Raw genomic sequence first — 12,949 nt, 5'->3', positions numbered from 1 at the left:
CCTTCTTCCTTCTTGGTGGTATTGGGATTTGAACACAATACCTCAATCTCACGAAGAAGACACTACTATTTGAACCACATGTGCACTCTCCTTTTTTTGCTTTAGTTAATTCTCAAGTATATTTCTTACATTTTTACCTTTGTTGGCCAAATCTCCCAGCTTATTAATGAAGTGAGTGTTACTGGCCCTGAACTATATTTCTTTCCATTGCTGTCTTCTTTCAATAGTTGCTGTGACTATGGGCATGACCTACTGCCTCTAACCAATTGCAACCAAAGTATTCTGACCTGACCAAACTCTCACTGTAATATTTCTTTTAAATTATAAAGAACCGCCGGGTGCCGGTGGCTCACGCCTGTAATCCTAGCTACTCAGGAGGATCGTGGTTCAAAGCCAGCCTGGACAAGAAAGTCTGTGAAACTCTTATCTCCAATAAACCACCAGAAAAAATGAATGTTGTGCTATAGCTCAAGTGATAGAGCGTTAGCCTTGAGCTGAAGAGCTGAGGGACAGCGCCCAGGCCCAGAGTTCAAGTCCATGACTGACAAAAAAAAAAAAAAAGAACCACATAGAAAGTATAATTTGCCCCAGTTTTGTTATACCTGACAAAAAACTTACACTAAATCAAGATTGGTGTTATTCAAGTGAATTAACAATTTCACAAACATTTACATGGGGAACTCTTATGGACCTATTGTTTTTCTGTGGTCATCTCTCACAACTACTTCCCTGCCCCCCTCCTTCTAAGCATTATGTCTCTTTTCACCATCAATGAAAAACATTGTATATAAATATTGACTAGGAGATGCAGTGAATTGTGGAAAGAATGCATGTTAAGGGATAATGTCACAGGCAGCTGATAGAGTTGAGTGCAAAGATACTGATTGGTCATTGTTAGCCACACTGGACAGTAATTCTGCTCATCTGTCCCAGAACTCAGTCTTAGTATTTTAACATTCATAATTTTCATCACTACTTTGTACTCATCAAATTTACTGATGCCAAATTCAGATAAATGAAGTATAATACAGAGGATACAATACTATCAACTTGGACTGGCTGGAATCTTCAAATCTGAAATTAAAAAAAAAAAAATTAAAGATTCCAATCTCTGTCTGTTTTCCCCACCAACTGAAATGAATGGTAACAGCTGTGAAAATAAACACTATTTGCACTGTAGGATGGTTAACACATTACAACTGAGAAAAGGAAAAAAATAGGATAAAGGAAAGGAAAGATAGCATAAAAAGCAGAGCAGGAAGAAATACAAAGAGGAAAGGAGAATGAGCAAGAAAAGGAAGGTTTAGTTCCTTAAGGTTTGCTTCTTTGCATCCTCCAGCACTTGCCTGCTCTACTGTCATCCTAGAAGTACTGTTTTTCTAATAACCACAACCCGTAACTGATTCTCTATGATGAAAGGTCGTGTAAACTTAAGACCTTTTGCGTTTACTCTGCCTCTTCTTTCATTTTACATCCTCTTGCCTGTGCTGTGTTCTAATGATAATTGTGCTTTGAAAAGAAGTCCTCTTATTTAAATGTGATCAGCATATGAGAGAACAAATAAAACTTTGAAGTAAAATACTGTAATACTGCTTCTACTTTAAAAGGAGCTCTGTGAATCAATGTATTAATAAACACTGGTTGGAAAGATATCCTTTCTGAATTTCAAGCTGGGAGGCTTCCAAATCTAAAAGATGAATCAATTGCCCTGGTTGGGATGCTAAATGGAAATTGACAGATAGGTTTAATTTATCTTGCTCAGTATTACGAAGCCTTTCCTCCAGTTGATTTTACTATAGCCCTCCAGAAATATTTGCTCTGCTAAGCAAAATCAAATATTAGGTTTTCATACTCCATTTAGTAGGATAACAGTGATGATAATCTGGCATCAGACAACCAAATGTTCCAGGCTTATTTCATGAAAAGAGTTTCCTCTTTATCCAGTTGCCATCAATAGCTTATCCCACCCATTATCCATCTCTTATTTCTTAAAGTTAGAGAGAGGAGATAGAATACAAGCAATCTAATATTAAATACATTAATATAACTTAGTTTTATGAGTTACCTTTAGCTTTTTCCAACCCATTAAGTATTTAATGCCATGTGTTCCATGTAATTGTGTGACATGAAGTTATATATTGCATAGTAGCTATAGTGATACTTGCAAACAAGCTGTTTCTTTTCCCTGAAGGAAGAATTTTAACAGGTACTCATGCGAAATAGCTATTCATGTTGCTCTTCTCTTAATGGGTTGGAGCTGAGTCTCAGCAGGATGAAGAGCATAGCTCTGAACTATCTCAGGGAATAGATGGGTACTGCTCCACTCCTGACTGGAAAATTCCTTTGCAATCCAATACCTGAGTCTCCCCAAAGAGAATTATTCCTTTTATAAATATAGAGAAAGGGGTGAAAATTATGTTTATGGGGACCCTTATGAAATTAACTATTCTTAAATTCACTCTCTCTGTGCTTAAAAGGAGTACATCTCTCATCTCTTCTTACTGTAATCTAATCCAGTAAAGGTAATAATTGCATTAAAGTAAATTGCAATTGCATTTCTAGCTATAGAAATAAAATTTCTCCAACTAACAGAATGGTAACCACCAGTTAGTTCCTAAATTATAGAAGAAAATGTTCAATTGGTTTCATATACAATATTCTATAAAAATTAAAGAAATTAATAATGTTCACAAGAAACTAATTTCAGAGACTAAGAGATAAAATGTATAAATTGATTCTTCAAAGCCCCAAACTGTAGAATATTAAAGTTATGCACCATCCACATACCTCACCAATTTATTATGCTGTTTTGCTAGACTTCTTCAATCAACGCTAATGGATGCAGAGATCTACTTGTGCTAGAGTCTTTTATGCTACTAGTTGCGGTGTTTGTGGTGATTTTTCATCATACTCTGGCAATATTCCTGAACAGCTTTTTTGCTCAGTCTTTTCTGAATGGTTACACATTAGTCAAATCAACAAAAAGACAGCATTTGAGTAGGCAGAGAGCTGCTGAATTCCTAGCAGGAATCTTACCTGGAAGAAAATTAGAATAAACCTAAGTAGCAAAATGGCTAGATATACTGAAAATTTCAGAACTTTTTCAATTTGAAGTAGATTCGGCATTTAAAAACTATTTTCACAATGCCTCACTAACCAATAGAACCTGTCACCTTTGCACTTACTAAGGATCTGGGGACATTTATCATTTATCATTTAACAACTTATCAATTGTTTAAAGAGATAATGCATGTAAATGCAAAGACAATATTATAGCTGTTGTGTGATCCAGTCCACCTTCTGTCCACAGCAGATTGGTACCACTAAGACTCTTAATACTAAAATCTACAAGTACTCAAGTCTCATATAAAATGGCATAATATTTGTATATAACATCAAATCTGTTCATGTGCTTTAAATCACTCTTAGATGAGTTATGCTTCCAAATAAAAATGTCTATTAATAATTATTATGCAAAATTGTTTAGGGAATAGACAAAGAAACTTTTTGAATACTCAGTACAGATCCAATGTTTCTTTAAACATTTTCCACTTAAATTTTTGATTCCACTCCTTGAAACCTGTGTTTGCAACTGTTTCAACATGTCAAAGCTGAATAACAGATCATACAGTGCCATCTCTAGTTCCTGCTCTACATTCATCTTTGCAGTACTTGCTCATCACAATGCCCACTAAAAAACACTTGCTTGTTGAGCATGTGCATTTAGGACAAATATAACTCAACCTTCTAAGAAGATCCTAAAAAGAAAGATAGCATTATTTAATGATAAAGTTATGAACTACCTTGGGCTAATGGCTGTGTGTTTGTCCAATCAATATTTAGTAGTATTGTGTTTTCATCAGAAATGGGCAATATCCCACAGTACCTTTGTGAGTTCACTGAAGTGCCCTTAGGTACATCTCCACATAATTTGTGATCAGAGCTGGATACATCCTAGAGAATACCGGAAATACATGGAATCTCAAAAGATGTTATTGATTCAAAACACTGGAGATACATTAGCAAAGTACAACTACAGAAATCATAGTGGAAAAAACTTTCCCCAACAAGAAGACTTAAAACAGAATTTCAGCTACAAATGATATGCAATGGGCAGGGATGTTAGGTAGGAAATATTTCAAGACATTGACTTGAACAGATAATAAGTGAAAACACTGTTATATTGCACATAAGATTTCTACTTTAAATTAATAATAAAAAAAAAAAGGAACCATCTCTCTAGACCCAATCCTGGAAGTTGGGAAAATAATCACATTTATGTAAGGTATATTAAATAGGTAGGTTTCACTAGGTAGCCACCACACGCTATTCCAGCAGGAAAAGTTTATTTACCAAACTGCTGCCCTCAGCCTGCCTGGTGGAGAGGCATTGCTGAAAAAGGAAGAGGCAGCCCACCCCTGGGCCAGGACTTATCTAGGCCAGGGACAGGGAGAGGTGTGGCCAGGTGGGAGGAAAGTGTGGCCACACTGGATCTGGATGTGACCTCAAGGTCTGGGAACTGCCTGTGGTCAGATGGGAGACATGTGACCAGAGGCAGCCCAGGATGTGACCTAGCAGGAGGGGAAGGCAACTGCTTCCAGGTCTGCCAGTTACCTCGGTAACAGATACTGGGTGGAAACTTAGCCAAGAGGTAGGGATGTGTCCCTGTGCAGACCTTACAATTTATATCCTCGAAAAATTTAGATAGTGAAGTTACCTGAGGGTGTGTTGAGTTTGGACACAGTTGGACAATCATTTAGTATATGACACTTATAGATTAAATTGTACCTCACTCAGTTCAATCGTCCTGATCTTCCCCATTTCCTGAATAAAGTATAGGTCTATAATCATATATAGAATATTTACACAAGTAAGTAAGCTAAAGAGAAGTCATTAGGTCAAGTTCTAATTTAATATGACTAATAGAAGAAAAGAAAATCAGTACATAGACACACACTGAGGGAAGGCCACATTGGAAAAAAATAGAAAGACAGACAGGAAGGAAGGAAGGAAGGAAGGAAGGAAGGAAGGAAGGAAGGAAGGAAGGAAGGAAGGAAGGAAGGAAGGAAGGAAAGAAGCAAGGAAGGAAGGAAGGAAGGAAGGAAGGAAAGAAGCAAGGAAGGAAGGAAGGAAGGAAGGAAGGGAGAGGAAGGAAGGAAGGAGGAAAGGAAGGAAGGAAGGAAAGGAAAAAAGAGAAAGAAAAAGAAAAAGGACTGTAAAGCCCTCAGAGAAAACCAACACTGCTGTCTTCGGACCTCAGGTGCTGTACAACCTCCAGCACTGTGAAAAAATACACTCCTCTCATTAAAGTTACTCGGTGATGGGGAGGATTGTAGTACAGACATCAAATAGGTAAAGAAACTTATATGGTATTTTAAATGTTTTTTTTTAATATTGAAATCAGTACTTGACTAAGTAGATTTTATTATCTATATACATTTTAGGGTAACTGAAAAGCAATGATTCTGATTTTGTGCACATGGGTACTTGTGCTTGGGGGAAAACTACATGCTTACCAAAATGATGGACCTGTTTACATGGTTGCTTTTTCACCAAACTTAGAAGTAAAATGGATTCATAGATGCAAAAATTTAAGTGATGCAAAAACTATTCTAATAATGCCAAAGTGTGAGGATAAAAAGAGGCACAGAAGACCTTAAAAAAAAATACTTCCAAAAACTATGTGTGAAAACCTATTTTCTTATCAGTACTACTTCATGTAGTCCTCATTAGCATAAGGGAAGTCAATTCTCTCTAAATGATCACTGATCTGTACATGGGATTTCTGATCTATATATTTATATGTTCCTTTCTTCCATTTCTGCCTCCCATTCCTTCTTTGTACTATGTATTATTTGACTTTATAAATATTATAAATGCTGAAATAAGTATAGAAACTATCTTAAAATCAGTGTAAGCAAATATTTTCTACTTTATCATTAATCTTAAAATCTTTTTTTTTTTTGTGGGGCCTGAACTCTGGGCCTGAGCGCTGTCCCTCAGCTCTTCAGCTCAAGGCTAGTGCTCTACCACTTCAGCCACCGCGCCACTTCCAGCTTTTTTCTTATGTGGTGCTGAAGAATCGAACCCAGGGCCTCAGGCATGCAAGGCAAGCGCTCTACCACTGAGCCAACTTCCCAGCCCAATCTTAAAATCTTGAATGTTAAAGTTGATCACACTTTTTAGAGATACAAAATTTAAAAATGTCTTTTTTCTGTCTTTATACATACAAACCATATATATCTATACATTAGAGTAGAACATGAACAATAGACATAAATGAATTATGGATATTTAAAACTTGTATTTTACAAAATAGTGTCATGACTTGATGGCATAAGCCCATCGGTTACTTGTAAAGTAGAGAGATGGAGGATGGCAGCTGAGGCCAGCATGAAAAGAAAGGTAGCAAGATGTCATGTCAACAAATAAGCAAAATGTCATCATTTATAGATATAGATATAGATAGATATGTATTACAGTTTCATACCATTCTTTTTGACACTTGTTATTATCTCACTTTGATTATAATCGTTCTAGCACACATTAAGTGTTTTGGGCTTATAATTTCCATTGCTCATGTGATTATTGACTATTCTAGATCTTATTCCACTTTTCAATGCAGTGGTCTTCTATCCTTAAATTGTAAGAAATATTTGTATTTTCGGATACAAGTCTTTTTTAATTAATTTTATTTTAAAGGTGATGTACAGAGGGGTTACAGTTACAAAAGTAAGGTAATGAGTACATTTCTGTTGACCATTGTTACCCATCCCTCCTTTTTTCCCCACTTTTCCTCCTTCCCACTCCCCCCCCCCTGTAAAGTTCATTTCCAACATAGTGTCTTGTGAGAATCTTTGCTGCATTGGTTCACCCTTTGTCCTTTGTCTCACCATTTTGTTGTTCCTCTTTCCCTCCCCAAATCAGATAAACGTACATTCAAGACACAGGGTACCAGAATAAAAAACAATGACAACAGGGGATAAACCGAAGGGGGAAAAATGAAAGAAAAAAGAAATAACTTCATCCAGTACATTAACAACAACAACAACAAAACCAAAAACAAAACCCCTCTTGTTTCCATATCTTGGAGTTCATTTCGATCAACATTATTTTACATAGTCTTATGTATGTATCTTTTGAGCTATTGTGATCCTTTGCTAGGACTATCCTAGATATACACTAATTATTACAAATGAGGGAAAACATGGAGCCTATGTTATTTTGGGTCTGGCTTATTTCACTTAATATGATTTTTTCCAAGTCTTTCCATTTCCTTATAAATGTCATCTTTCTGATGAAAGCATAGAACTCCATTGTGTATATATACTATATTCTCTTGATCCATTCATCAACTGAGAGTCATCTGGGTTGGTTCCATATCTTAGCTAGGGTAAATAATGCTGTAATGAAAATAGTTGTGCTGGTAGCTTTAGTGTGGCCTTGTTTGTGTTCATTTGGGTAAATGCCCAGGAGTGGGACTGCTGGATCATATAAAAATTTCTTAAAATCTGGATACCTATAGTACTGTAATAAATGTTACATTTTACTATGATAGTAATATCACAGACATGAAGTTCTTCTGTCTTAGATAAACATATTAAAGAAAAACAATGTGGTACAAATTTTAAGTATTTGAAATGTATTTGGAAGCCCTAGACATGGGTTGTTATATTAGATACTTATGTTCTACTGTTCTCCCCAAATTTTCTGTCCACTTCCTACTGAATATTTTAGTAATTGAGAAAATCCCTAAAAGTAGTTCAGTATTCTTTGTAATACATAAAACATTTTCTGCTGCCTATTTGGACTCTCCTAATAGAAGAAAATATCTAGCTGATTGGAACAAGTATGCTATGTGAAATTTTGGATGCTTATTTTAATAGAACCTAACCCTTTTATATGAATTCACTCCTCATTACTCACAACAGCACAAGTGCTATAGTCTAGGCAGATATTTATTATTTTCTATATGAAAAGACGTTAGAGTAGGGCCATTTCTCAATGGAGCAGGGGAATAAAAGTTTTCTGAATTTCACTTCCTCCTGGAGCACCAAGTAATGAGCTCTTAAAGGACATTGCCGAGCTGCAATTTAAAATCCTGTTTAATCAGCCATAGCAAGCTATTGTGCAGTCCCCTATGGAACAAGTCTGAGAGGAATTGGGGTTCCTTCTCCTCTATCCCAGCATAGCTTGGAAATGCTTTCCTGGTCAGAGTCGGCAGTGAAAGGCCATAGAGCGCCAACGGCTGCAGAGCTGGGGCTCTGCGTGTCAACACAAACCAAACAGAAGAATACAAATCATCAGCTTTACTTTATGAATGTCTTTATTTACCATGTTGGAGTGGGATTTCAAAAAACTTAAAAAAAAAACAACTAAAAGGACTGCAGCATTTGCATTGAACCTGTCACTCACTGCTTCAGTTTTGATTCCTGCCCTATAAATGATCTTTATTTGTATGGCTCCAAGGTCACTGTCAATCTCAGAAAAAAAAAAAAACCTCAAGCATACATTGGATGGGACTTGGCAGGCATGTTAGAAGAAAAGAAGGATACTTAAAAAAAAGATGGATGATCACATTCATACAAACTAAGCTTATTTGATTATGCAGGGGAAAGTATACTTTCAGAGACAGTTTTGACTGAATTTTAATGTAAATTTTGCTGCTAACCTTTAATTTTTCTGTGACTAACAATGTTTCCCAGCTTAATTTGTGCTGAATGCAAAATGCCTTACAAATAGAGAGATATCATTGGCAATTACAATGAGACTCACAAAATAAATGATCTTGGGGCTGTATAGAAATCTCCCACTTTTGAAAAAGATCTTTTACTCTATGGGAATTCTAAAGCTCAAATTACAGACTCAGAAGATGACAGGAGGGGCTATCTTTGATCTCATGGAACTTAACCTATTTCAACATACTGAAATACTGGGAAAATAATATGTGACTATATGTCAGGCTTCCAATGAGTGATGAATAAGGTTGGTATAAAGGTTAATACTTAAAAAAAAAATCTTTGTCTCAACTCTATACTGCAGTGATTTCTGCCTCTCTCAAATATTACCCTCTAGAAAATAAAATGATTTTAAAATAATAAGGAAAATGTGACTTAATAGCCCAACTTCTAGCTATAATGGTTATGCATTGTCTCTCTTATAGCTCCTAGCAGTTGGAGGACAGTTGACGTTTACTGTCTCATATGACCTTGAAGAAGAGGAAGAGGATACAGAAAATGCTCTCCAGCTGGTTGTTCTCTTAGAGGTAGAGCACTTCATATATTGATTTAAACCATATTATGTTCTTGTATTATTTAAGGGTATCCATACTGTGTTTAAGCTGATTGTTTGTCAATGATTTACTTAATACTAAAGAAAAAAATATCCCCTGGGAATCTTTTATGCTATGTACACATTTTACTGTGAAGCATATGTAAAAATAGAGGTATATACATTGTGCCCTAAGGATAAAAGAGGTTTGTGGATTAGACCTGAAAGTTACATTTAAAACAAAGGATCATATTTCTTAGGTGAAGGTTGACTCTTATAGTTGTATTTTTCCTTTCCTCTTGCTTCCATATTAACTCTGTGGTTCACCTTCTTTCTTGATATTAGGCAGAAGTAAATGGAAAAAGAAATAATCATAGAATTGTAGTCAAATCTTGACTTCAAAATTTAGGAGCCATAGGAAAGATGTAGGAGAAACCTTTCAAGATAAGCAATTCTAAACGGCTAGGGGCCTAAATTTATCTAAGAGCATCTCTTCCACCCTTTTCACTCTCCTTCTTTCCATGGATCTAAACACTTCCCCAAATGGTCACACTGAGACACACAAGTTCATAGTTCCAACTGGTCTGGGGTTAGCTTAACACCAAACTCTGCTCTTTGTCTTAAATGATTGAGGCACACAAATTAGTGACAAGATGGCAAACTTCTTTCCTCAAAACAGATTTTTTTTTCAGAATTAGAGCAAGTAGTATAGATAGCACACACACATACACACACACACATATGTACATATGTGTGTGTGTGTATATATATATATATATATATATATATATATATATATAAAACTACAGGCACACCTTGTGTTTCCTTGATAATGAAAGCAATTCTGTTAATATAAAATGTTCCAAAATTGCATCTCATCAATAACCATAAACTAAGGGCTACCAAAGTGTCACAGGTTAACCTGTGATGACCTATTACATGACTGTGATGTCATTGTTCCATTGGGAACACAAGCACATACATCATTTTCTTGATTATTCCATCTCCATATATAGATATCCTTAAAAATAATAGCTTAGGAAGTAGAGCTGTGGCTCAAAGTGGCAGAGGGCTAGGAACAGTGCCCAGGCCCTGAATTCAAGTCTTGGAACTGAAAAATAAACTTGCTGAAACTTTATTCCTTACTATCTTCTTGAATCTACTTCCAACATAAAATATTTGACAGTTACTTTTTATATATTTGTGGACAAAAGAGTCAAGTTGTTTTTAGTCACGTGTATGTCTATGAACTGCCAAATAGCTACTATTTAAGTTATATAAGGGAACTTGAAATTGAGGAACTTGAGCTATGTAGTAGATTTGGCACAGACTGAGATGATTACATTGCATTGCCTTCCCCTCAGGCATCCTAGAAATACAGTGAATGACAAGAAATCCAACTGGAAACGCAAAACCCGCTGAGGATACTCCACAGCATGGAGAATCCAAACCCAGATAACTTGTCACCTCTGTGCCCTTCTCTCAGTTTCACTCATATATTTTTTTTTCTGTTTTCCCTTTAGGGAAATGACTTGAGAATCAGCACAGCCCAAGAGGAAGTATATTTGCAACCATCTGAAGAACACATTAACGTAATAACACTTAAAGAAGAATCATTTATCATACATGGCACAAATTTCCCTGTCTCTAGAAGAGATTTTATGACAGTGCTTGCGAATCTGAAGAGAGTCCTCATACAAATCACATACAGCTTTGGGATGGATGCCATCTTCAGGTAAAATCAGGAACTGCATTTCTTCCCCTGGTTCACACATTTACTTTGGGGCAGAGGTTGCATATACTAGCTAGAAAAGTGAATTTTACAAGCTCTGGGTTTGATGCTTCAAATAGAAGATAAGGATAAGCAATTATTTTTTAAATTATTTTATTGTGAAAATACCGTACAGAGGGGTTACAATTACATGAGCAAGGTATTGAGTACATTTCTTACCAAACATTGTTGCCTCCTCCCCTGCTTCCCCTTCCCATCCCTTCCCATCTCCCCCCTACCCCCTCCCACCCCCGTACTCCCCCCCACACACCCCACCAAAGTTGTAAAGTTCGTTTTTCGACATAACATCTTGTACATCTCATTGTTGCAATGGGTCCACTTGTATCTCTATTTAAACAATGTGTTTATGAAGGATATTCCTACTAAGCTTTAAAAGTTTACATATCCCAAATAAATTTGTCTTAAGCTTTATGATCATTATAATTGCAAAGCATTTTCTCCAGACCATGTCATACATAATGATGATCATATTGAGAATATAGAATATTGGAAAATAAAAATCTCTTTTAGGATGACCTAGATAATGAGAAACTAGAGAGATAGTATTCCAGGGTACTCATTTAGGAAGTACTTTGTAAATTGTATTCATGCATTAGTTAACTGACTATTTTCTGACTTCATAGTAGTGGTTTGTAATAAGAAGTATAAGCCTCTTTCTTTAAGGATCCACAGATCTCACATCTGTCTTTAAAACATGGTAAAACCTTATGGCCACATGGTAAAGAGAAAGAGGCTTGGACTGAAGCCAACACAAATGTGAGAGCAGTAAGCACTGGTGCCCAGTGAACAGGTGACCCTGTGAAAGTAATGTGTAATTAATAGTGCCCACCTCCTCAGGTCTGTTGTGAGAATGACATGTGGTCACTGGTTCCCTTAACTTGCACAATTTCAAACATTGGTTTCTTCCTTCTTCTCTATAATTACTTTTTACTTTAAAGAGGGTATCCCTCACTTGGCCAAGAGTGTCCCTAGCTGACTGACAATCACTATGCTTTCTCCTTTCAAAACTAGTCTATTACTATTGAGATGACTTACAGTACTAGAGATTGTACCCATGGCCTTGCACATGCTTGCTAGGAAATAGAATTGCCAATAGAATTATGTCCCCAGCTTTTTTGCTCTTATTTTTTATCTTCCCTCCCTTGAGATGGAGTCTTACTGCCTTTTGCCTGAGCTCTTCTTAAATCCAGGATCTGCATATCCTATCCAGGATATGCAGTTATAGGCATGAGCCACTATTCCTAACCTAAAACAATGAGATTTGGGGTGACAAAATTTTAACTTCAATTGAACCTGAATGAACTTTACCCTTTATCTTTTTTTTCTACTTCATACTGAATACCATAAGCTATCATTTTAACTACCTTCTAGTCAGATTGTTCAATAATTGAGTTTAAGCCCACAATGACAACTCCTGTCCCTTGATGCAAAGCACCATGTCTAATACCAATAATTCTGAATTTTCCTTTGCATAGAAGCCCTCATCATTTGCTTGTTCTATCTAGTTTGTCTTTCACTTGTAATACTTCAACAATGTATATTATCATTCCCATTTCCCAAAGGAGCAAACTGCAGATTCATAAACAAAACCATTGCCAAATAATACTCCTCTTTTGCATAGACAATTCTGCTAGAAGCCGGATTAAAGTGCCATAAAGATGAGGAGCAGCACTTAGGAATTAATTATGGGTTTTTTTCCATTTAGTAAATAGAGATTGTCATGATGTTTAAGTAGCACAATGAAATGAGTCCTCTAGCTTTCAAAATGAATGACAACCAAACTGACAAAAAAGTGGCTAGGGGGCTTATTGTTTCCCAGGCTGGTTAATCCAAAGACACTTCCCCATGATTTATGCCTGACAATTTCAGTGTCTCCTCATTTTAAAA

General features: G+C 36.2%; 1 protein-coding gene across 1 annotated transcript in view; it reads left to right on the top strand.

The window, feature by feature from the left end:
- Lama2 (laminin subunit alpha 2) overlaps positions 1-12,949 on the top strand; it is a 565,166-nt gene that overhangs the window by 305,114 nt on the left and 247,103 nt on the right. The window contains exons 13-14 of the mRNA XM_070010715.1: positions 9,164-9,265; positions 10,794-11,005. Coding sequence (XP_069866816.1) covers positions 9,164-9,265; positions 10,794-11,005 — 314 coding nt within the window. The remainder of the gene's footprint in view (positions 1-9,163; positions 9,266-10,793; positions 11,006-12,949) is intronic.

This window comes from Dipodomys merriami, unplaced genomic scaffold, assembly GCF_024711535.1.
Source record: "Dipodomys merriami isolate MVZ:Mamm:240054 unplaced genomic scaffold, mDipMer1.0.p SCAF_8, whole genome shotgun sequence".
NCBI lineage: Eukaryota > Metazoa > Chordata > Mammalia > Rodentia > Heteromyidae > Dipodomys > Dipodomys merriami.
Note: the sequence above shows the minus strand (reverse complement) of the source record. Positions and strands in the feature narration are given on the sequence as shown.